The 25,928-nt window shown below is 40.7% G+C and overlaps 1 protein-coding gene across 1 annotated transcript; it reads left to right on the forward strand.

Annotated features, from left to right (window-relative positions):
- LOC138628929 (bcl-2-like protein 11) lies at positions 1-25,568 on the forward strand. The gene is made up of 4 exons (XM_069712323.1): positions 1-324; positions 2,513-2,937; positions 9,199-9,320; positions 20,682-25,568. The coding sequence occupies exons 1-4, from the start codon at positions 308-310 to the stop codon at positions 20,844-20,846; spliced, it is 729 nt and encodes a 242-aa protein (XP_069568424.1). The 5' UTR covers positions 1-307; the 3' UTR covers positions 20,847-25,568.
- Positions 25,569-25,928: the final 360 nt, after the last annotated feature.

Below are 25,928 nucleotides of genomic sequence, written 5' to 3' on the forward strand. Positions count from 1 at the left end.
GGAAACCTCGGAGCAAACAAAAGAGCTGGTTGGAGGTTGTTTACCTCCTCTGCTGTAGTTTTCAGTCGGACGAGGCGGATTATTCAACCACTCTTCCATCCATTTTGAGACATTACTCAGCAAAAACTCTGGGGATTTATTTCACTTTCGACTTTTAATTTACTTTTGGAAGTAAATGCGTCGCTCTCTTTGAACCTGTGGATCGTATTTGGACTTGCTCTGATACTGTTGTAACATCTATATTGAAGCCAACTTCCAGTCATCATCGAGTTGTTTGCGGAGCACGCGGTGATGTCTCGCCACTGACATGCATCGTCCGTCCAGGTGAGTCTGGACACACGGATCAGAAAAGTGTGTGTGTGTGTGTGTGTGTGTGTATGTTTTCACAAGTGGCCGTTTCGTCGCCCGTACCGGCATGACTACTGTCACGCTGCAAACAGCCTATAACTAATGTTCAATGAGTGTTTTAAATATGCAGGTAATTGATCATTACTTGGCTTTTACATTGTAATTGTTTGTCTTATTATAGAGTGTCATTAATCTACTTGAAGACTTTTTTTCTTGTAAAAAAAAAAAAAAAAAAAGGGTCTTAAAACCAAAGGTAATTAATTGTACGATGCTTTCTTGTCATGTAATTCCTAAATTAAGATAATTATCATAATTCTCCAGTCAGGGATTCAAGTTACTCTTCACTGTTTTATGAGGGTTTTTCCTGTTGTGATTAGATGAATTTAGAAGTGCGTTTTGCAGCGGTTCTCTGGCTCAACCGGTATATTTGGCAACGCTGAATGTGCACCGGCTTCTCTTAAATTTAATAACCCCAGAACCCAGTATTCGGACGTGCCTGTTTCTCTGAATAATATGAGGACTTGATTTATTTAGCTTCTAACAGAACAGACGAGATGTTGTTGTTGTTTTGTTTTTTTTGTGGTCATATATCAGTAACTTTGCTTTATGACCGAGGTCATCCAGTTCATCCCAGTCAATTTACCAGTCATTGTCAGATTATAGAGTTGGCTCAGTGCGTGCGCGCTGTCCAGTGGGCGGCGCACACGATGCGTCAAAAACGATGCACTTGGTTTTGGAGAAGAAAGCTTTAAATATAGTAGACATAATCCAGTAGGCACTCACTTTCTGTGACAGCTGCTGAACTATTTGAATACGTTAGTCTGAATAAAGCGAAACCTCGTCGTGCAAACTGAAATGTCTTCTTCTTTTTTTTTTCCCCCCCTCTGGTGAGACTGTTGTGCCTGTTGCTCACAGAGGCGCAGAAACTACAACCTCCCTCTTCATGTTAACACGGTGACGGTGCAGACATGCTGCTGGACGGTCTTGTATACCGTGTTTGTTAGTTTTCTGGCTGCGGCGTTGCGGATTTCCTCCCCCGTTTACTTTTCCCTCTTGGCAAGGTGGCCGCCAGTGCGCATCGTAGCCATTTCTCCTGTATGTGCAGCACAGTCTTATCTCTCCTCCTGCCACTCGGATCTGGACCGAAACGCACAGGGAGAGTTTTAAATTTAATATAGCTGGTGGACAATCTTCGCCTTCGGTTCAAGTGCTGCTGTTGACGCTTTTAATCCGCGTGTAAGAATGCGCAAAACTCAAAGTGATGAAGAGTTACATCAAAGGTGTGTAAAAGTGTGTTTGGCAGCAAATGGAGCCTCTATGCTGAAAACTAGTTGGTTATGATTTTATGTTATTTTGGAGCAGAAGTAGGTCATTGTCGCTGGGAGTCCGTGCGTGGAGGAAGCTGTAGTTTAGTCTGGACAAACAGGAAGCGCCGTTACAAAATATCATTTTAATGTTGTCCTTTCGTAAGAATGTCACGTTTAGAGTCCGCTTTTGGTGATTAAAATGTCAAATGAGTACGATTTCTGTTTTTTAGTGCAGATTGCTTTCGATAAAGTTACTTTACGAAACTTGATGTCATAAATTCCTCCATAACTGTCAAAAAGCAGAAATGTCCTCAAACTGAAAGATTAAATTGATTCACTTCATCCGCTAAGAATATCTCTGACTGTTTGTCTGTGACGCAGTAGTCCAGCCGCTTCCTCCATGCCGGATTATGGTTTTCCCAGAAGTCGATCTGCTGCGATCAGCAAATTTCTGTCAAACAATGGAGACGGCCAGTTTGAACAGGAAACCTGCAGCTACCGCCTGAACAGGAACACAGCCAGGGCACGTAAACTAGTCAAAGTCACTGCTCCGTCTGCCAGCGCTTCTGTCGGCATCAGCCGCAGTGGGAAGAAAGAGAGAATATGGTAACGTTTCATAAAAGCTTGTTATTGTTGGCACGTCCGCTGTTTAAAAGCTGTGTGTGGATCGCCGCGCCTGTGTGAAGTTAACCAGGTTTAAATGACAAGAGATCCCGCAGGTTTAAAGGACAAAATGGAAACAAAATACAATCCTGCACATTTGCAGCACCAGATGCCGCAGAGACGTGAGGCTGTAGGCTGTTTGGGCCAGAGTGCTGAAAGCCCAGGCTGACGGTGCCGCTCTGTTCATCCAACAGACCACCAAATCCGCCCGATGGCTCGCCCGCAGTAACGGCAACGGAGGACAGCGGTGGAGATTCACAACCCGTCGGTGCCGCTGGAGCCTCAGCCCAAACATCACGGTCGGACAACGCCGGCGAGAAAAGCGTTCGCCACCCCAGTTCCGCCGGAGGAGGAGAGCCGGACTCGCCGTCCTGGTGCAGAACCCAAGCCAGCCTAGGCGTGTTTCAGACCAGATCGATATTTCACCTCCCTCGCCGCTCCTCCAGTGGATATTTCTCCTACGAGAGCGACTCGCTGCCCACCTCCCCGATCTCCCCGCGGCCTGCGACGACTGACAAAACCACTCAGACTCCGAGCCCCACCGGCCAGGTGATGAAACACGCTCTGCAGCTCATGAACGAGGGGCACGGCGGAGGACCGGGGATGCATCAGCAGCACGGTGAGCACCGGCACGTTGCATGCATAACCGATGATTAACCACCAGTACTTACAGAACACGCGGTTGGAAAAGGTGGAAGTTTGTCATGATAAGGCCCTTTGACAAGTACTGGAGTGACGAGGCTGCGAATAAACTCGTGCACGAGATATACTAGAAAAGCGGTTACACTTTCCGTCACTGCAATAGCTTTTGCTTGTAAGAAAGGATCTTATTTCATCTTGCTGCTGCTGCAGGTCATGAAATACGACATTTAGACGATGACATCTGATATAATGAACTTTAAAAACGAACAGAAATTCCTCTGTTGGTGCCTGAATCCCCCTTCCCCCCCCCTCACTATACAACGTTTTTTTTTTTTTTTTTACTCAAAATAAGTTTTAGAAAGGCAATAAACTGAAACTGAAAGTATTGGCTTTAAGTGTCTAAATATGTGAATGCACACTGATACTATAAAGTACTGAGCCTGTTGTGTAAAAGTTACTGACCTGACTCAACCAATACTGGCTTCTGTGGATGTTTTCACTGTGAAACGCTGCTACTGCTACTTGGGTGTGCAGCAAAATGTGAAACATGATAAGACCCCAACACAAGCTCCCTGAAGCCTCTTATCAAAGAATGAAGGGTTTGGGCAGGAGGTGGTGTCAAGTACTAACAGTGATAGTAAAAAAATAAAATAACAAAAACCTACTCTAGAGGTTTTTGTCCCCCGCCTTCTCCCTCTAGATCTTACTCATGAGGGAAGATGGTATTTGCTATTCTCTCCGATGAGTAAGATTGTCTCGAGTTTGTTTCCACATTATTATTTCTTGACTAATACGCTACACACCTCGCTCCGTTGGCGCTTAAAGGGAAATCCGACCACATCAGGTAGAAACATGCAGATCTGAAACACACTTTTCTGTGCCAGCAAACCCATTTCTGCTGATTCCTATGTTTTCATTCCATTGTAGTAGTATTCTGCTTCCCGGTGAGTAATGTTTACTGCCTTTTGAGTGTGTGAAACCTTCCCGAACCCCACAGGATAAATTTCAACTTAACTCTGAAGCTTTGTCAGGTTGGAAAGTTATAAGTTTTTTTGCGTGAGGAGGAAGGTTCAATACATATTGGATGTAAAATTGTGAACAAATCCAAATTCAACCCTAAACACGTGATTTTCACTTCACCTTTACTTTTCCTGTTTAGACGTGTTGCTCTGTTGGAAGCAAACACAATGATGTGTTGTTTGATAACACTTCTGTATCACTTACTCTGAGATTGACTCACTCTTCTGTTAGGATTTTTTTGTACCAGCTGATGTTGGGTCGTTGCCTTGGATCCGAGGTTTTCAACGAACCCTGCTGAGTCATGTTTACAGGTAGAAAGGTGGGTCTTGACTTCTGGCTAAACTGACAGGGTGACACCCAAGCATGTGTGTGTGACACAGGAAAGATGCAGGAGAACTTTATTTAGAAAAAAAAATTGTTATCACTGCCACACCAAATGATTGGCAGATTTATCTTCTTGTGAATGTTTACAATGCAATTTGACTGCTGACAATTTGACGAGAGAGAAGTAGGCGCATCTTCCGGTTCTGAAAAATGAGGCCAATGTGGAAGTGCCATATCGTGCAATACCACCGAGTGCCGCTAGGGGTTGGCTCCAAAAAAAGCCTCCAGGTCCATAGACTCATTTTTTCCACCAGTCACTACAATGTCATTTGCTAAAGTCACTCCTTGTTGTTAGTTTTCTGGTGGTTCTTCTCAAAATATTACCATCATTAATTAGATGTAAGGCTGCAAAAGTGGGTTTGTTTAGGGGCATCTGTTTGATTGACAGGTCTGCGGTGCAGTCAGGGTTCCGTTATAGGTGGGCGGGGCATAGCGTCCTCGGATTTTCAATCAGATCAAGTCAGATCCAGGGCTGGCTCCTCCCCAGCCCGTCCAAATATGGTCACTTCTGACGGGTGACGTCACTGTTGGTTGCCGCTAGGCGGATACTTCAGCAGAGATGAGGAGTCTGCTACAACTGTCTGATTAGGTCGCTTCTTTTTTCTAACTTTAGCCTCACTTTAGAATCATGTGACATCAGTTGAGACAGTTTATCAGATTTCCACATTGCTATAAAGCATTTACACACCTTTTTTTTTTTTTTTTTACATTTGCTGGTACACCGGCTTTGATGTGTAAAATTGGCGTACCTTGCATTTTTTTTAAGGAAGTATTAGTTGAAGAGTAAGCACTGAAAGGAATCGAGTTGTCAGCTGAAGTGTAAAAAATTAAATGTGTTTGTCAATTTAGGGCTTTTTGAAAAGTTTAGTGAATGCTGGAAGTGAAAAAAACTGCTGAACTCTTGCCAAAAGACTTTAAGATTAAGGCAGTCGAAACGTCAACTGACAAGTAACAGGAAGTGTATGTTATGAAAGTGTACTCCTTCAGTCTTAAGGCACTTTTTCATCCTTAATTATTTCATGACAAAAAAATTCAAGGATGAAATTGTATCCCCCCCCATTTATAACCGCACCATAATCTCAGTGTGAAACATCCATTCGTCATTACATCCTATAATAACTCATAAATCAGAAAATATCAGAAATATTTTCTTTATTCATTTCCTCTTGCTATAATAAAATGCAAAATCAATTTCTCTGGGTTTGAGCTTGTGTTGATGAAGCCCCAAAGTGCTTTTTGGGAATGTCATCAGTTCTCAGAACATGGATCCTATTTCTGTTTTTTTCCTGTTTATTTCATGACAAAAACAGACCGAACACGAGTCTGTCACCTCCAGCAACAGTGATTTAAAATAGTGCTCTGTGGGCTTGTTTATATCTGTACGACTTTAAAAAGAAGACTCCTGCTTTCAAGTATGACGCCGTTGGCTAAAGTTGTCTATCCCGTTGCCTGGTAACAAACAAAACCGTGCCATGAGGCTGAGATGAAATTAAAAAAAACAAAAAAACAACGAACAGTAAATCCTCACATAGTGTTGGTGCGGTGAATGAAAATATATTCACTATGTAAATACATTGTTCTCTCACCCTGAGAGGACTTTTATATGTTTTTCTCATATTGTGCAAGTCGAGCAATGGTTTCAGGTTCAGAAACACGCACTCATGTTGTGGTTACATTTCGAATCAACCCTCACTATTGACATTAACAAAAGATTGTGATGTTTTGTAAGTAAAAAAGTAATCTCATAAAATAAAACGTCCGTAAGCCTCAGCGTATTGTAAACTCCGTGTGCGTGGCTCTGCTTGTTATAATAGCTGTGATTAGCTGCTCCGATTGCCTTGTGTCTCTTTTATTCTCTTTCACTGCAGCCAGACAGACATGATAGCAGTCAAAACACACCAGGACGCGCGTGTGTGTACGTGTCATTCATTAAGTACGCCAATCAAAATGGGCCTCTCGGCGTGTGAGTTTAGCAGCCAAAATAGACCTGCAGGTCTTTTGTAGGATGCAGACAGAAACCCCTTTGCATCTGAATGAGTCCCCTGCATCCATGAGATAGGACAGGAAGGAGATAAACACACACATTTGTACAACATTTTATACTTTGTCCTCAATGCAAAAAATAAATAAATAAAAGTCTCAGGTATCAAGATTGCGTGTGTGTAAGAGGACGAGATAGAGCACAGGGGTTTAAGGAGGATCAGTTTATCATCTTGTTGTCGGTCCTCCCTGTCACAGCACTTCCTCCTCCTGCAGCAGGAAGATCACACTCACAGCTCAGTCGGGCTTCTTTAGTTTCAAAGTGAAACTTATGACTTTGATGAATTTTTGTCTCTTTACGCACAGTTGAATTATAATGCAACCTCAGGGCTGGTTGCACAAAGATAGATTTTGCCTGAGGCTTTGTTCTAACAGATAAACTTTAGACAGAAAAACAAGCTGCTAGGCTGCACAAAGCTGACTGTCACTAGTTCATTATGTATTCTGGATAAATCGGGTCTCTTTTGAGCTAAGATGGGACTGTTTTCTCTGAGTTCTTGTCCTTTTAAATACCTTTGAGCGTTAGCAAGCCACATATTGTGAGCTGTTGTCAGTAGGAACATCAGGCGGGTACATATTGTCAGAACGTTAAGAAGCTGCTTTTAATAAGAAAACTGCATGAATATTTTCAGGTAGTATGTATCATCATCTTTTTGGTTACTGTGTTCAATTTCTAAAGAATGCCCTGATACAAAAAAATACCATGTGCGAAGCATGACAGTGTTTAACTTCCTAAATGTCTCCAGTGTCTCTTTGAAGCAGCCTAGCCATCAACATGCAATACATCTTTGAAAACAATGGGCAGAAATGTAATTTAAGTGAGACTGATTTATCTGGGCTCTTGTTTTTTGTTTGTAATTGTCAGGATATGACTTCATATGAGAATCAGTTTGGATTTGTATCTGTGGGCATCGCTCATCTTAAAATAAGTTGGTTTCCTTTTGAATTTCTTTAGTTTTATTATTTTGTGTCTCCTGCGTTAAGATGGCATCAATGTCGCCTGCTTTTACATGCAACTTTACAACTTTTAAACTCAAACAAATAGGATTTTTTTTCCCTTTAAAATACTGTATATTTTGCGTTTTCAAACACTCTCACATAGCTCAGTGGTTTGTGTAGTGGGACAGCGTGCACATATTTCCCATCAAAAACCCTCGTGGATGCAGTTGGTGCAGTTTGATGGATTGATCGCTGTATTGTTCTATATTCAAGAGGATGGATCGGAGGATGTGAGAAATATTAAGTTTGGGTTTCATAACGGCGTGCGTGAGTCATAAGCGGAGCTCAGTAAGAGGTCAGAGCCTTTCATAGTCTGACTAGTTCACACTGAAAATATAACAGATCAACCACGAAAACACACACATGCATACACACACATACACTCGCCCGGTCAACTGTCTGTATCTCTGTCATGAGGCCAATGAGACAAACTTGCATAACATTGGGACTTCATTAAAACTCATTCACTAATCTGTCTAAACTATGATCTAACAAAGATGTTTGCCACAGTAAACAAAATATGAAGATGACTTTGATCATGTGTTTTGTTCTTTTCTTACATTACATAACGGTTAACTTCTGTGGTTTTTATTACGTCATTGTGAGCACATTTGATAAAATCAAATACACTTGATCCAAACTAAAGAGGTTTCTCTGATACTGTGAATGCTGGGAAAACTACACATTCACATCATATCTGAGTTTCTCAAAAATAAATCACACGTGAAGGTTTGCGTTTAAGTGTCATCTGCTTGTCTGTCATGTCTTCACTGTTTCTCTTAAAGGTCCCATATTGTAGAAGTTCAAATTTAGTCATTTGATTCCATTATGAAATGGGTCTAGGTGCTGTATACATACTGTGAAAGTGTCAAAATACTTAGTCCACGTAGAAATGTAAATAATCCGTATTAAGCAAATGGGCCATTTGGACTTTTGTGAGTTTGTGATGTCACAGTGGTTTTGTGACGTTGCAAACTCTGGCTCATTTTTATCTTCAGCACAACCCACGGTCTTAACATTTTATCTGTAAGAAAACATGGAGCAGTCGCAAAAGGAGTGGGCTACAAGACCGAAGAAAACTTCTGGTTGACTAGAAGAGAGGGTTGTTGATATCAATGGAAAAAAAACAGCCTGCTCCTGGTAGAACTCCAGAGAGGACTTGAAACCACAAAAATATCTTCTCATGAATATCAAGACTGCAAATAAATCACTATATATGTAAAAAATGTAACCTTTAAAATGTGTTAGAATAAAATAAGTCATAAGTCATAAATAAGTCAAGCTCACAGGGACTTAGTTTGGCTTTGTGGTGATTTTGCTGTTGTGGCCATAGTCTGGGCTGCAGGAATAAGGACTTCATTTCTTTCAGGGCCACCTGATGTTGGCATATGTTACGATAAGTGAACCTCTATCTTGGAACACTGTATACAATTCTATTTAAAACATCCACCGAGTTTAGTTCTTCTGTGGTTTCTTTTCATGTTACCAGTCATATTTCACATATATTGGTGCTGAGGTTTCACAGCGTGTTAAAATCTAAACCCCCAACCACACATGAAGCTGCAGACCCTGTTTGATTACATCTCAAGAAGCATAGATGAATGTACATATGTTTCAGTGGAGAAGCTTAAAACAATTAATCATTGCAGAAATGTGGTGAAAGAATGTTTGAGCTGAAGCTACTGGATGGACTGAATGCACTGAATGAAATGGCTCTGACATACAATATACTGTCCATGTTTATCTGTTCATATTAACAAAGTTGGCATGTCTTTTTCTTTTCTTTCTGTTGCAGGACACGTTCCCGACCCCTCTAGCATGCCACAGCGAAACACAGCAGGGGACATGCAGGCAGAGACGTTCGGACGACAGCTCAGAATTATTGGAGACGACTACAATAGTCTTCTTATGCTGAGGGTTAGTGATCATTGACACAGTGTGTGTGTGTGTGTGTGTGTGTGTGTGTGTGTGTGTGTGTGTGTGTGTGTGTGTGTGTGTGTGTGTGTGTGTGTGTGTGTGTGTGTGTGTGTGTGTGTGTGTGTCTTTGTCTTTGTGTGGGAGAAGGGATCTGGGTATTGTAAGCAACCCTCAGCGGACACATTTTTGCAGCTCTTGACCAAAGTGCTGAACTGCTCAAAGGCAGCTGAAGAACAGCTGAACTAAACTGTGGTTAACTAACACATGTAAATTGCTTTTAGCATATCTAACCTCATTTTGCGTCTTATCTTATCTTGGATCGTCTAAAATGAAGTCCCATGTGAATGGGACTGAAATTCTGTTTCCTTTCTGTTTAATTGCGTGAATATGAATGTGAAGCACGATGCAGGCCAAGAAACATAAAAAAGAAAAAGAGGGATCAGACAAAATTCCTGTAAAACGCCTTCGTGTATGATCTGAGGGACCCTGTGACCTGCTGGTAATTTCCACTGCGCTCGGGAAGAGAAAAGCTAAATTACTTTTGATCAGAAAATAACCAGATAGACTGCCGGAAGCTGCAGAAAATACTCTGCCACAGAAACCACCACCGTTAATTCAACAGCAAAAACAACAAAACAGTCCTATATTAGAAAAAAAACGTCTAGAGTAGAGGAGCAGGAGATAAACTTGTTGAGCGCAGAGGGGGGAAAGCAGCCCTTTTCCCCTGAAAAGCCTCTCAGCTAATTTTCAGCAGTGGGAAAGAAACAAAAACAAAATTTTGTGGTCCAGATTATATGTTTAAATTTGGTGAGACCCAAAGAAGCCGATTGACTGCCCTTATTTAAAAGTGTAGCTTTCTAACTGAGCCTCAGACAAAGCACTTTAGCTGCTTATTTCTTGGCTTGATGATGAAGGCGGTGATTCTCATGGAGGTGTTTCTAAATTCTGAAAGAAATTTCTGCACAGCATCTTAAGTTTAGTGCCATATCACCTTTGAGATGTTACAGATTTCCTCCAAATCACACCGCTGTAGCATGAGATACATTCTGCACCTACAATTTGCCTACATGTGTTTGACTGATACATCATCCAGCTTGGTTCTCTGATTGTGGCATGAAATCACAGTCAGAAGTCTGCTTTACTTCACGGCTGATCACATTATTGTAGGGAGTATATATATATCATCTGAATGGTGCAGTTGTAAAGTTGTTTAGCTGCAATAAGACTTAATTTCCTCTTGGCTTCAGTCTCCTTGGCAACATTTCTTCATGTTGCATCATCACGGTTTTATTTACCCCTCTATCAAAGAGCTGACTTGAGCTCTGGGAAGACAGCGAGGAAGAGGGAGAAAAAAAAAATCTGAGCTTGTTTGAATTCACTCTAATCTCATCAGAGAAATGGGTTAGAGAATAAAAGCCAAGAAAACGCTTGACAGGACTGTTTTATCGCAGTGAAAAAGCTTAAAATGCTCCCTCAGTGTCAAAAGCTTAACAACTAAATAGCTACAAGTCCCCATCTGAGCAATTTAATACATCAGAAGGGAGCTTCCCCCTCTGCGTTTAATGCTCTGGTTGCTAATGAGCAGCGTACAGGAAGAGCGTTAACCCGCTCTGCTGTCATGCTTTTGCATTTCCTCCAAACCAACACTTGTATCCTTAAGCCACCAAACCCTTTAACCTTGAAATGCATATCTGTTTTTCGAACAGTCCTCCGTACCTCAGATCTTCAGCAATCCAGCACTCTTTTAATGGAAACTAAACCATGTGTTAAAATGTTTATGACATCTTATCTTGCGCACTTGTACTTATCTGAGAGTGACAGTTACCATGCCTAATCAGCTCAGTATTCCCCAATCACCGTCACTTAACATAGTCACTGTCTTTGTAAGAGTTTCTCGGCTGAAACAGTTCTGGTTCTGGACAAAATGAGGACTTCTAGAGTTTCCATCAGCTTCTGGAAGTTGTGCCACCTCTTTGCCTTAATCCAGCTGTGGCTACAGCAAGTAAATATCAAGATTTATTTTAAGTGTGTGTGTTGGAGATCAACTGGTATCCCAGGTTCAAGAATTGTCCTGGCAAACTACTTGTGCCTTTTATAGTAGTTGAGGTAACTATATGAGATACCTTCATCCGTCTGAATGTCTCTGGGGGCCCCCGATTGGTTGGTATCAATTCCCTTTAAGAGGCCATGTCGTCCAAGCTAGCTTCTTTTCATTCACATGCTAAAGTTCTGCCTTCAAAACATCTGAGTGATATGGTACATGACACAAAATCGTAATTTCTCCTCATTAGTGGCACCAGGGCTGATTGTGTTTTACAGCTGATGTCACCAAAGACATCTGTTATAAAACAAAATGCTGCTCTGCACTAAACCTGTAACCCAGGCGCTGCACCCATTATAATTTTAGACACAAACACATTATTAAGGACCAACAGTTGGGGGAATATCAGAAAACGCAGCGCTTGAAAGAATGAAATGAAAACCATTATTTGTTGGGTTTTTGGTTTTGATCAGACACTGCATTTGTGTGCCCCGATCCAATATAAATGCTCCCTGAACATTTCACTAAGCTTGACACGGTAATCAGGAGCTTAACAGATAACAGCATTACCACAAGTGCACTGACATTATGCAGCCTTTGATTCAGTCCATATGTGAAAGAGTCCTACAAGGGAAGCTTCAGCCACATAGTTGTGATTGAGGCTATAGAGGAAAACTGAGGGAGGCGCTGGATGAGTGTGAGAGAGAAACGAGTTGCGGTGGTGATTAAACGTTTAGTCACACTACTCTGTGTGTGTGTGTGTGTGTGTGTGTGTGTGTGTGTGTGTGTGTGTGTGTGTGTGTGTGTGTGTGTGTGTGTGTGTGTGTGTGTGTGTGTGTGTGTGTGTGTGTGTGTGTCTGTGTGTGTGTCTGTGTGTCTGTCTGTCTTAGATCTTGGTTGCAGAATGATCCAGAAAGTGTGGACTTGTGAGTTTGTTCTCTCTGTAGAACAATGAGTAGGCAGAGAAAAGAGGAACGGGGAGACTTGTTCCCTGTTCTCTTGCCAGGTGTTGGTGTTGCCATGCTCAAGTGCACGTGCATGGTTACATATGATCTCAGAACTGCAGCAACAACACTTTTTTTTTTTCAAATTGTAATTGGATGCTTAGCCATCAGTACAAGAAGAAAAATACTGTTTTTGTTGCTGAAACTAATATAAGCCATAACATTTAGTTAAGTGCAGTTCTGCTAAAAACGCCAAGATTATGGTACAAACTAATTACAGAATTGTAATTGAACATGAGTGCAGGAAGGGAACAAATGGCTACAGAGATGAAGAAAAAAATACTTTGACACCACAATGTGTCAGAGAAGCAATAATTCAGATAGATTTTTAAAACAATCAACAGTTCATAGTTGAGTAATTAACCCAGCTCTGAACAGATTATCTCATACTAGCAGATCTGATCCTTGCATATCAGTCTGTGAAACAAAGCCCTGCCTATCACTATATTGTCCAAGATTTTTCCTTGGGCGTGTTTAGCAGGTGGGGTTTGGTTTGATGACTGCCTTCTGGGGTTAAACCAGCTACAGTAAACTGTGAACTGGTGAAGTACATATGTCACCACCACCAAGCACTCAGCTACCACACTCCTTTCTCAACCATCACTCAAGTCTCTGTGAGTCATGACATCTGGTCTGGACCCAGACACAGTTGACGGATTACAAATCTTCTAACTCAGCCCGCAGAGTTGAGAAATCTGAGAGGAACCTTAAGTTTCTGAGTAAAGTGAAATTTCAAGAAGTCCTCAGAAATGTCATCAACCTGGCCCTTGTGAGTAGATGAATCACAGCTGACTCCAATACAACTGGACGAAATAGGGAGGAATTTGGGGTGATTCAGTCATGTGATGTGGCTGCTGACTAAACACGTCTGTCTGGTTCCGAGAGCAGTGATCCCCAACATTTATTTTTCCATTGCTCCTAAAAACAAAACGATGTCTGCTTGCAACTGTATTTCACAGTTATGACAAGTTCAACTAAAAACCGTGCAAATACATTTTTGAGTGTAAATGGATTCAGAAGAAAAAGAACAAAGAAGAAATTCATGGTGCCCAGAGGATGAACACCAATGACCTATTTTTAACTTTTGATTGGCTCAAAATTTGGTAGATTCATGGTTCCCAGATGATTTATCTTTATTATTTTGGTGAGTCACTGGCAAATAGATAATTATTCTTCTCATAAGTCAATAACAGAGACATTGTGGTATTGTTTTATAAGGGTTGAAAAATGCTACTTTAGGGGGGATTTTATTGCGTTTTCGGGCTCCAGAATGACTCAGGAGGTTGTTCGTATGTCACTACTGTTGATAGAAGAGCTTTATTCAGTTTCATTGCCTGAAGGCTAACCAGAAGAGCTGCATCACTTCGGGCTGTAGAGGCTTTAAAATGACTCATCATCATAGCGTACATTGACACAAACACAGGTGTTTCCTCTTGGTTCACTTCACTTTATTGCCTGAGAAATTAGCAAGGCACTTTTGAAAAGTACTCTCACATACAAACCATTATTTTGCTGATGAATTATTACTCTAGAAAACATGTACAGCTGTGTATCGTCTGCTGTGTAATAATAAGTAATGATTCATTTTCCAGGAGTCTACCTCTCCGTAGCTCTCTTTCCTTTGCCCTCATTTAATCCGGCCTCTCTCTCTATCTCGCTCTCAGTTAAACATTTACACAATGTGTGCGTGATTATGTGTGTTTGTGTGTGCACGCGCGCGCATGCGCGCGTTTGAGCGCCTGGTGTCCGTGACAGTGTAGATTCATTATGGCTCAAACCTGTGGTTAAAGAACTCTCAGGGAGCAAAGCACAAGGTCTAATTATCCTGCCAAAACACACACACACACACATGCACTCTCTCACACAAACTCCAACACACACTCTGTCATCTGTCAGTAAGAGGTAAAAGCCTTTGTCCTGAATACAGAAATAACTCATGAACATTGTGGACCAGTCGGGTGTCACCGGCTGGCTGCTCGTAATTTTGTTTGTGTGTGTTCTGGTGTGCGTGAAAGACAAAGAGCGGGAGAAAGACAGGAGTTTCAACCCTTTTTCAGCCGTCTAAGTCAGGCTGCATTTCTGTTTTCATCAGTGAAAGTTACAATTTAACACTGATTTGTTGTAGCTATTAATTGACACATTGTTTAGTTGAGAGCTTGTTCTGGATTAAGGGATTTAAAAAACATGAAAACACAGATTTCTGCTGTCAATTACTGGAGCAGAGAGAACTTTAATGTCTTCTTTGAATACAGTAGGACTGTTTTCAATGAGTGAGGCAGTTATTTCATCATCAATAAAACATTTTCCCTTCTGAGTGTAACACAAATTACAACACTGCACACCCTCCAAGCTTTACTCCACTCACTGAAGTGATCGGTGGGCAATTTTTTATTAACGTTTTAATGATTTAGGATAGATGCACACAGATCATGTACACACGAACACTTAACGACACAAGAGTACTGCATATTTCATAAATTGGACTGTTAGTGAGGAGCTGTACGTAGTGGTATTATTTCTTGCTCTTGTTTTTCTTTCAAACACAGTGTTTGTGGCACTTTTCGTGTGTACAACACAATGCAACACTTTCTGTGTCACTTGACACCTCTGCAGGAATGGACACCAACAGTTCCACTTCGTGCCAGAACCAAACACAGCGCAGACAAAAGCTGGCTGGAGTATTCTTGAAGTCCCAATTTGGCTGTAAATGAGAAAGTAGGACAAAAGAGTTAAGAGTAAGAGGAGATGATAGTGACGGCCTGTCAGCTTCTGTGTGTGTGTGTGTGTGTGTGTGTGTGTGTGTGTGTGTGTGTGTGTGTGTGTGTGTGTGTGTGTGTGTGTGTGTGTGTGTGTGTGTGTGTGTGTGTGTGTGTGTGTGTGTGTGTGTGGATTTGCATGTAGAATATTATGCAGAAAGCTGCTTACATGTGTTTAAAAAAACATTTTAAAAGTTAAGAAATTGACATTACTTGTATTGTGGCACTTCCAAACAGAGAGATGGTAAAACTGAAATGCAGAGAAATAATGAAACAAGTCATTTTGCTGTGTGTGTGTGTGTGTGTGTGTGTGTGTGTGTGTGTGTGTGTGTGTGTGTGTGTGTGTGTGTGTGTGTGTGTGTGTGTGTGTGTGTGTGTGTGTGTGTGTGTGTGTGTGTGTGTGTGTGTGCTTGTAAGTGTGGCCTTGTTTTGAGAGCTATTTTTGAGAGGCAGCATAGTAAGTTGTGGTGACCAAATAAAATCACATGAGCGTTTTGGAACGGGCTGACTCAATGTTTCCACTGTGAAAAAAACGAGACAAGAAGAAGAGCAAAAAGAAGAATGGAAACAAATGGACGTCCAAAACACAAGAAAGTATTGTGTGATATTGTAAATACTAGCAACCTGTCCAGGATGTACCCACAGTCAGCTGGGACATACTGCAGTGCCCCCTGACCCTGAACAGGATAAAGCATTTATAGATAATGGAGGTATGGATATTAGGGGTTTATTTAAACACAACACAACCTGTAGTAGTTTGAATAAAACATGAAATCTGCATTGACATTATTTCTTACAGTCTAGCAATCAGACTAGCAATACTGAGTCTGTGTGTGTGTGTGTGTGTGCACGCGCGCGCGACTGCATGTACTGTACACATGTGGCGCGTGTGTGCGCTCTTTGTATTAGTTGTTAGAAACCTGCAGAGTTGCAGTGACAGCAGTGAATGATGTGTGGTGGCAGGTTTTCTATTCTCAGATGATTGATTGGGGTTATTTGGGGTTAAAAAACTATTAGAGGATTACCGATTTGTGCCTGGGTGTGTGTGTGTGTGTGTGTGTGTGTGTGTGTGTGTGTGTGTGTGTGTGTGTGTGTGTGTGTGTGTGTGTGTGTGTGTGTGTGTGTGTGTGTGTGTGTGTGTGTGTGTGTGTATGTGTTTCCTTTTCTGTCATCTCGAGGTATACTCTTGAAAATCAAGAGAGAAACTGCTTTTAGCTTCAGACTCTCAGCCTACAGTTTGTCAGCTGTGGACTACATCTGCTTCTGATTTCCCTTGAAATCAGACTTCTCATCTTTACTGTGAAATACGGCCAATCATCCAAATAACAAGCCAGACCTATCGTCAACATGGCGACAGATAATTATTTGTATTATTTACTATAACATTTTTTTATTTTAAAAAAAGATACTACGTCATGTTGATTTGTGAGTTTTTATGCCGCTGGCACCTTTATTTGTTTTTAAGTTTGAAGATACCAAGAATATATAATTTCCTTTTGTGTCCAATCTTTAATCTTAGGTAAGCTAACAGTCCTCTGGCTCTAGCTTTATACTGAAAGCATGAATGTGTGACTCGTATTGATCTTCTCATCTAACACTCAAACAAGAAAGCAAATAAGTGTGTTTGCCAAAATGTCAAACTATTCCTTTGAATCCTGAAAACCAAACAAACCCATAGCATGCACCTGACAGCTATCTGATTATGATTAATACTATACTCAAGGGGCTCTGAAGTAGAACAATGAGGTGGTTTTAAGCGTAACGTATAGACGTGCTGGTCAGATGTAAATGTTTTAAACCACATCCATCGACTCTCGGCTCCTCCCAAGTACACCACATCTTCCTGTTATGTTGTCAATGACAATTTCTCAGATTTCATTAGCTGCCAACCAGCACGACAGAGCAGCCCATCCTGTGATGTAGAAGGATGGTATTTTGCCTTTTGGTTGGAAGTTAAAGTCAAATGTATAATTCTCTACCTTGTTTTGAAAAAAATTAGTTTTTCTTCGTTGTTCCTGTAGACCTTCTCTGGTTTTGGTTGTCGTAGGTGTGATTGATGGATGGATGAACTTCAGCCTTTTAAAAATGACTAAAACAGCTGAAAATCCCATTTAAATAGCACGTCGAGAGATCGAGACATCACTGGGTCGTCAAATCAAACATGCCGTAGTGAAACAGGCTTTCAGTGAGTTTGCTTTGCATCGCGAGACTCATAAATCTGCCAGCGTGGTCCCTTCCCTCACTCTGAAAACTCGAGACCATCTTGACAGTGAAGTCATTACAGTGGTTGGTGAGGTGAGGAAAGAGCGCAGAGACTCTGCCAACTTCAAAACCACAAACTGAGTCTGTCTTCTAAAGCCGCTTTGAGGAGAGACGAGTCTCTAATGTGAAATATAATAAACGCTGCTGCACGCAAATTGACATTAATAACAATAATGTCAGTGTTTCCACAACAAGAAAGTATAATAACATCTCTGAAGGCCTAAAATGTGTGTAACCTGAGAAAATAAATCACCGAAGGAAAATTCTCCCTTTTTTTTTTTTTTTTTTTTTTACTTTTACAAAATTTGTTATTCAAATTGAAACCCAGTTAATTTTTTTACTCAAGAACAAAGGATGTGGATGTGATTTGGGGGTTTAATTCACAATGAATGGCACTCTGTCATTACTTATAGGTCAATGCAGAGTTAAAACACTTGCTGGTCTCATGGTACTGTGGTTGTAACTCTTACTGCCTCCTCTACCTTGGACTTCTTTCTCTAATATGAATCTGTCAGGCTTGTTAAACTGCTTCTGTACAATAAATCAGGCTCCCGTCTTAATCAGATGAGTTTCCTGGCATCTCTTTGGTCACCTCTGACCTGTTTTATTGACACAGTCAGAGGCAGAAACAGAATTAGAAGCCGACTGTGATTCATTACAGGGTTAACTAGCCTTCCCCTCACCTGTTTCCTCCTCTGGCATCAGGGGTTTCTGTGGTTTCTGGCTCACTTTTTGAATCAAACCACACCGCTTTGATATTCCTCTCTCGCTCTCATCCGTATAGATCCTGTTTTTCAGAATACAGGCTCGCCCCGGGGCAGCAGGCTTACTCTGTGCCACTCCATGTCTGGATGGTATTGTACAGTCCATCCGGCCGGGCTGTACTTGAGGAGGTTGGTGCCAAAACAGGATGTCCATTTTGCAGTGGAAAAAATTATTCTCGAACTTGTAAATTCTTTCGCTGTTCTTCTAAACGCTTCAGTGAGAGCCTAAAGTTTCATTTTATGACCTTTTAATTTGCAGAGCTGAGGCTGAGTTTTTAGTGGAACTCTTCACATTTACACCTGCAAGCTGGAGTTCAACCGCAGTCCTCTATTGTCAGCCACTAAGAGCAGTTTTTTATGCTTTTACCGCAAGTCAATTATTTTGACAAGATGAGCTCATCCTGCATTTTATCCCTGAAATCGTTCTGAACTGGGGCGAATAGGGAAAATATGTTAAACAATTTGCACAAGGCCTCAAAATCTTTTGTTTTAGCTGAAGTAGTCAAAGTGTGTCCGTTGGCGTGAGCAGTTACCAGATACTTTTCATTATGGAGAACTCATTTCCTCAGTAACAGGAACCTTGTTGTGTTTTTTTGTTTTGTGGCTAATCTTACTGGTGTGCATCCACCCAGAGGAAACGTCCTTTCTCTTCTGTTGACCTGGCAGATCTCTTATTGGGGAGAAGCTGCTGCTGCTGCTGCTGCTGCCGCCGCTGCTGCCGGAGCGGTGGACCGAGGCCAAGGCACAGAGCTGTCAGCTGCAGGGAGAGGGAGCAGAAAAGAAAACACCTGTGTCAGTCAACAGCCCGCCAAGTGTGTCTGAACGACTGTAGAGAGGTGGTGGAAGTAGCAACAGACAGGAAGCATCGTTGAGGCGTACAATGGGAAGCAACTTTTAGCGTCCTATAAACCAGCAGGTGATTTTCACCTGTGAATCAAATGTTCACCTTTAAGTTAATGAAATGTTTCCCTGAAGATTGTATCGGATAGTTTAACCAAGATTTGATCCCTTTATTAGATGTTTTTTTAACAAGATGGTGAAAAACTAATGATGTCATCAGGGTGATCTTGAGTTTGACTTGAGATTTCAGATTTTTGAGATTTTTGCACTTCTGACTTGGTGCATAGGGTTTGAAAGAAGTCAAATGAGGCGGAAGATGTCCATTGAAACAAGCTTTTTAAGTTGCATCATGGGAAATGTAGGATCCAACATTTCTGAAGCTTGTTGTTTTTTTTTTTTTTTTTTAATGTCTAATGCAAGTCTCTTCTACTCAATGGATGAGCAGCGTTAAAGCCCCCTTTAATAATTTATTATTTTTTTCAGTCGGCCTAAAGACATGAAATCGATTCTGTGCAGCATAAAATTTTCCACAAAGATACATGAAGCTTAATGCTGTTTTAGGGAGTGTCAGATGATGGGCGGGGCTTCTGTAATGCTGACAGCAGCAGCAGCAGACTGGCCGCATAGTTTTCTGGTTAGCTGTGATGGTGGAAGTGTACCGCCATGATTAAAGTGTGTTTGATGTGCTGCAGTAAGTGGAGTATGTCCGCTGCCATTACACTGCTCTTTACATGTAATCCAACACCTTTCATCCAAGATTTGTTTCTTTTTCTTTGGTGTTATTCTCACTGTTAAAATGAAACTATGTCACTCCTGTTGACCTTTGTGTTCCCGTGAAACAGTGTGCAAATGGGAATGTATGCTTTCATGTTTCCTTTAAAATGAAAATAAAAAGCACAAGCTAGTTCGAGAAGATCAAACCCAAACTATAAGAAAACGGCAGACATATACAGTACGTAGAAACGCGCGTGCATTGAAACGTGCGCTCACACCTGGAGACGGAGAGAGTAAAGAGAGAGTTGTGGCAGGATGTTGAGAAGTATACTTACCTGCTTCCTGTGGATGTAAACATACAGCACGCGTGCGCCCCTTTCATTTGAAACCTTCAAACGATGCCCGTATGTTTACGTGAACGTTTGATGTATATCACAGCACACTGAGAACATTCTGTGAAATGACAACACGCCATGCAAATTATTCCTGTGGACAAGAACTTCGTTAACTGGACATGCAGTTCTCGGAAATGAAGGTGGTCAGCTGATGGTGGAGTTTAGGCAAATGTAGCAGTAAAACCAAATAACTGCATGAGGAAGTTTCCCCTCCAATAACCCACTGGATTATTTATCTAATCGGAGCAGGGAAATCCAGTTATGATGATTTTATACATTTCTTTCCATTTTAATACTTTTAAAACCGGGACTGATTCAAATTAAAAAGCGAATATCTCCATTTTCAACCATCCCATGTAGCTAGTATAAGTTTACCAACTTAGCTGGAGCAATTCAATATTTCAAGGCAAGAAACAAGAACTTGGAAAACCAAAATGACTTCACAGAAGCAGCGCTCTATCGAAGGTCTTAGCGAACTGTTTGAGAAGCAGATTTTGCTGTAAATTTGGGTTTAATTATACTTACATGCTGTTTGTTTAATATTTGTCATAACACCTCTTTTTGTCTGTGTCCTTTCTATTCCAGAGGGTAGCGGACAGACAGAGACGGGATGTGATCCCTCTGAACCTGCTGCCGCACATCTGCCAGGAGCCCGTCGCCCTGCTCTGCGTGAGCTTCCTGCTCCTTCTGATTGGACGGATAATGTACTCGCAGGGCAGTACGAACACCCACGACCACTCTCAGGTTTAGCCTTTGGAAAACCCAGCAGACGTAGCATTTCTCTGAAATATGGGTTTTTCTTGGATCTATCGTGTCTGGAATCTTCTTTTTGTTTTTTGGGGACCTAATTTTTTAAAGTTGTTTCCCGTGATTCCCATTTGAAGAGCGAGACTTTGGACTTTGTTTATATACTCTAAAATGTTTGGATTTCTGTTTTTGCACCACTGTTTTTCCTTCACGGCTTTGGAGCCTTTGTGATTCTACCAAAGAGGCAGATTTTGCACTCCTTTTTAGAGCGGGGCGGCCATATCATCTAAAAATGCCTCTGCAAAAATGACACCTGTGGAAATTCAAATGTGCCTTGTACAGTTTCTTGTTTACTTTTTTAGCTTCTTTTAAGGCGTTTTTTTAATTTTTTTTTTATTGTACAGATATTAACCGATCAACTCTTCAGACCCTGGGTTGTTAAAGTAAGAGGGTCCAGTCCACAATATTTTCCCTCTGATGGTTTTGGATTGCAATTACACTCAAGTCCTGCCAGAATCCAGAATGCAACAGACTCATGACCTGTGTGGGATCCAACTGGACCAAACTTTGCATCACGACCCAACGTTAAATATGACAGTGTTCCTCAACTGAAGCGCCATTTAACATTTTATAACCATGAAATAGATGTAAGCCTCGACTACACACCACCGTTTTCAGCCACAGAAATTAATTGTATCCTGTTTAGACTGATTGATACAGGTATTGATTTAAGACATTATCAAATGACATGAATTAGTTTCCTTTGGATGAATATTACAAGGAGAGATTATCCCGTCAAAGGTAATTAAAATAGCACCAAGTTTTTTTTTTGTCTTTAATGAGGACACATTTCTTTGAATTCCCAGTAGTTTTATAAAAATCGATATCATCGAAAATTCCCGGTAAGGAAAATCACAAAATTAATGTTTTATCCATGTATTTCATGACTACTTTACAATGGATTAAACAGTGACTGATACACAATAGACAGTATGACCTGTTACTGTCTAAAATGAACATACCCAGAGATTTTACCCTAGGTATTGTTCAGATTAGATTTAAATCATCTTGACTCATTAATTAACATCTAAAATGATACTGCACCAACCTACTTTACTAACAGTTACCAGGCCTCCAGTCTCCACCTGACGTTTTAGATTTTAAAATTGCTTTTACCACCAAATACTATCCTTGAACATGGAAAAAGCATTAGCAGGTTTCTTCTTCGCTGATGTCGTCTTCAACATTAAAACCATTTTGCACGTTAAAAACCAAAAGCTGGAGTTGATCACTCCACGAGTTAATGCCATAAAAAAAAATGGAAGTTGTTGTTGATGAACAAAGTCAATAAGGAAATCATGTCAGTCTTTTAAAACAGTACATAGCATCGGTCATTGTTTTCTTCTTTACTTATCCTCCATTACTTTCCATTAATATGAAAGCCGTGTTCCTACAGTGATCAAACAATTCTGTCTTCGTCCGTTCTTTGTTTCAGCCTCTGGTTTTATCATTAGCAGTCAGAGTGAACGCAGCCTGCGAGTATTGGTTTGTTGACAAGGTCACGTTATCCGTTTATGAGCACAGTGATTCAGACCCGGCCAAGTCTGCTCACGTCTGCCAGGTCATTAAACACTCAGAGAGATTTCTGGACGGCAACCAAACACTGAATAATGCAAAGTCAAAGAGGGTTTTGTCACTGACTGGTTACAGTTGATACAGGCTTGAGATTTAGTACATTTATCCATATATTTCAACATGTTATGTTCATTAAAACATTCTGTTATAATTCAAGGAGCCATCAAATGTGGGCCTTTGTTTTGTTTTTAGTTTTTTTGGTTGTTCCTTTGGTCACGGTTTAGGAAGATTCAAATGTTACCACTTTCACATGATTATAACTAAACTAGAGAATTGACAAAAACATGAAGAGCCGAGTGCTTTCTGAAAAATGTATGCAAAAAATATGAAATGGCCACTCATTTTTATGCACAAATATCTGGATGTCTTCTCATTTGGACAACGCAGTTTAATATAGGTAAATTAATTAGATTTGAACAATGTTTGATATTTGAATATTCTGCGGTGGAAATGAATTATGCAAAGAAAGGTTTGACTCAAGCACTTTATAATACCAGGAGTGCATGAGAGATGCTTCCACCAGAAGCCAAGAGGAATCTGCTTTGTGGAACAGTTTATTGGAGGTGTGAAAGTTAATCAGATGTACATTAACAAATCAACCAGTCTCTGAAGTCTTTTATGAAATTAAAGCACGCGGCGCACCCATTAAAACCTATTTTTAAACATACGCTTTGCTCAGGGAAAACCACTTTGACACGGGCCCTAGATAGTTGCAGCAGTGGCCGTGTCAGCTGGTTTTGGCGCATGCTGATTGGTTAAAATGAACCCAATGTCTACGCCCAGTATGATGGAGCGACTGCAAACGATTCCCAATGGAGCGTACTCAGACCTATATAGCCATGCAGTGAATTTGGTCTGGGTATGCTAGGCTAGATCATTGTTGGCTTTAGGAGGAAAACACCTGCAGCAGTCGTTCTGCTCTGCTGCCACAGGGGGCAGTAATGTGCTCATTGTGATTTATGAGGCAAAGAAGGCACCTTACCACACACAAGTCACACAAAGGTAACATTAAATATTTGTCTGAAGTTTTTTCAAACTTCAACTTTTCAGGTTTTGCGAGAGAAAAGACTTTTAAGAAGAGGACTACACTGATTACCTTCCCCACCTCCTTTAAAGAGCAACGTGCAGCCACTTCCTTAAACCTTTCTGCTGAAACATCCCAAAGTGGATTCATTGCTCATTGATCAACATCAAAATTGTATTTTAAAAGTCAGTGGATGCAGAACATTGACCAAAGAGATTTGTGCACAACTCTTGTTTTCTGTGTTGGTTTTGATGGTACAGCTGAAATGTTTTTAGATTCGTTGCTATATTTTGTCTCAATCGGTACCAATAATCAAGAAGTCCCATCGGCCAAAGTGAGCGGCTGCTTCAGCATGACTGGAATAAGAACAGCGATGTAATCTGTCGTTTAATGGTTGGTGACATCAGTGAAAAGTACCTCAAAGCAGTTTGAGTGAGATCAGAATAAGTTCAGTTTCAGGAATAAAGCTTCGCTCTTCAGTGAAAGTCTCTGTTATACAATCACAGTCACAGTTACAGATGCAGACATTGTTTTGAGACTTCCATGTGATGAATTTAATCTTCTAAAACAAATCAGTTTCATCACTGCTCTCGGTGAGTTTAACCAGACAAGAGGAGCAAACAAATTTCTTGTAACACAATCTATAATCAAATGTATGTTAGTATGTTGGGATGTTTGCAAAGTTGTGTCAACACAGACACTTCACTGATTAAATTTGATCCCGGCATTTATCAACCTCGTCGTTGATGTCATAATCTCCTGTTTTATTGGAGATAAATGAGCTGTTCAACCACATAGTTTCATTTTTAAACTTCCTTCAGTGATGTGATGGATCGATACCAGGCTGTCTGTCCCGTAACTGAAGGTTGTTGACATTTGTTACGCTTGAAACATGTGATCTGTGGTGGATAAAGTCAATATAGGAATCTGCTTTTGTCCCTGTAAATGATCCACCTCTGGCATCAGTGTCATAAATCAGGTGTTGAGGACAGTCATGAAGTTACCGGTCGTAAACGATGGACTTGACATCCACGTACACAAACAAACAACAACAACAATATGTGAAGCATCCCCAAACCCACTCAGAGTGAGAACATGACAGGAAGTTATCTTATTGGTATTACAGATGGATTCCTAAAGAGGGAGCTGGATGAAGACACAAAATGACCATAAATAGATTTAAAAACAACAACAGAGACTTAACCCAACCACAGAGATCTATCTGCAATGTACAGTTTGTTATTGCAAAGAGCCATATGTGCCACAGCCCAAAGCATCCACTGTCATTATGTCCACATTTCCTTCTGACCACTCGTTTGCTCATCCTATTGTTTTTCCTGCTGGAGAACTGAATCCAATAATACAATGTCTTTTTTTTTGCCGCCTTGCTTGCCCTCCACTGTGACACTGAGAGCGCTGTAACTGTTGATTTCTAATATTGTGCCATGTGAAACCTACAACCTCATTTAGAAGTACTGTATTACAGCTGGAGCGTGAGAGGAGAGCATGGCAGGGGAGGAAACCGAAAGACGAATTACCATCTTCTGAAACCGATATGGAAACCTGTTGATGTGTCGACTCTGCACCTATCATTAGTAGGTGTGAGAGCACAGGAATGATTGTGTGATATATAAGGTTTTACCGACTTGCATCAACACTGCGCTGATGATTTGTATTTGTTTGGGCTTTTTGGATCTGTAGAGCGGAAAAATTGTTCAAAGTCTTTGATCTACCGTCGTGTAAAAAAAGTAATTTTGGAAATTGTTGGCACATGCCTCCAGATAAAGTTGGTTTACTTGAACAATATCAATATCAATTATTTGCTTTCCCTGCAAACGCTGTACAGAAATGCATCTGTCGGAGCCTGTTTGTTTTAAAGCAAACGAACGTGAACGACTCCCAATGACCCAGTACAACTGTAGCAACATGAGTCTCTTTTTTTTGTTTATATTGTTAAATTGTACACTGAAAATATTGTAATTATGCAGATTGAATTGCTTCAAAAGACTTTTAATTGCTGTATATAAAGCTTTTACAACTTTTTACATTAAACTGAATTAATGATTTATTGTGTTATGTGCTTTTTTGTCAGCAAAAACATTCTATTGTTATTTTATTATGATTTAGTTTTCAGTTGGAGAAAGTAAGTTTTGTTTCTTTAAATGAACTTTGGTGATAATGTTTTGATATTTTTACTTGTGTAATATTGGGAATACACGACACCACAAGGAAAATTGTGTAATGTCTAAAGTTACTACAAAATTCCCTTTTTGTTTCCCCAGTCGGTTCCTCTGCAATGAGCTGCAGCAGAGGTATAGTGACAAGAAAAGGGAATTCTATACTAAAAAGACTGTAACTTACTTACGTGGTTGGTTTGTCAATCTCAGATGGCCTTATACTCCCTAAATTAACAAACTTTTGAATAT

Source organism: Brachyistius frenatus, unplaced genomic scaffold, assembly GCF_029030835.1.
Source record: "Brachyistius frenatus isolate BFR_SWC_R1_liver_20210118 unplaced genomic scaffold, ASM2903083v1 Contig_108, whole genome shotgun sequence".
NCBI lineage: Eukaryota > Metazoa > Chordata > Actinopteri > Embiotocidae > Brachyistius > Brachyistius frenatus.

Bases quoted from the DNA above. Each gene is read 5' to 3' on its own strand.
- LOC138628929 (XM_069712323.1), top strand. The intron at 2,938-9,198 runs GTGAGCACCGGC...TTTCTGTTGCAG, and splicing joins GGGGATGCATCAGCAGCACG to GACACGTTCCCGACCCCTCT. The intron at 9,321-20,681 runs GTTAGTGATCAT...TTTCTATTCCAG, and splicing joins ATAGTCTTCTTATGCTGAGG to AGGGTAGCGGACAGACAGAG.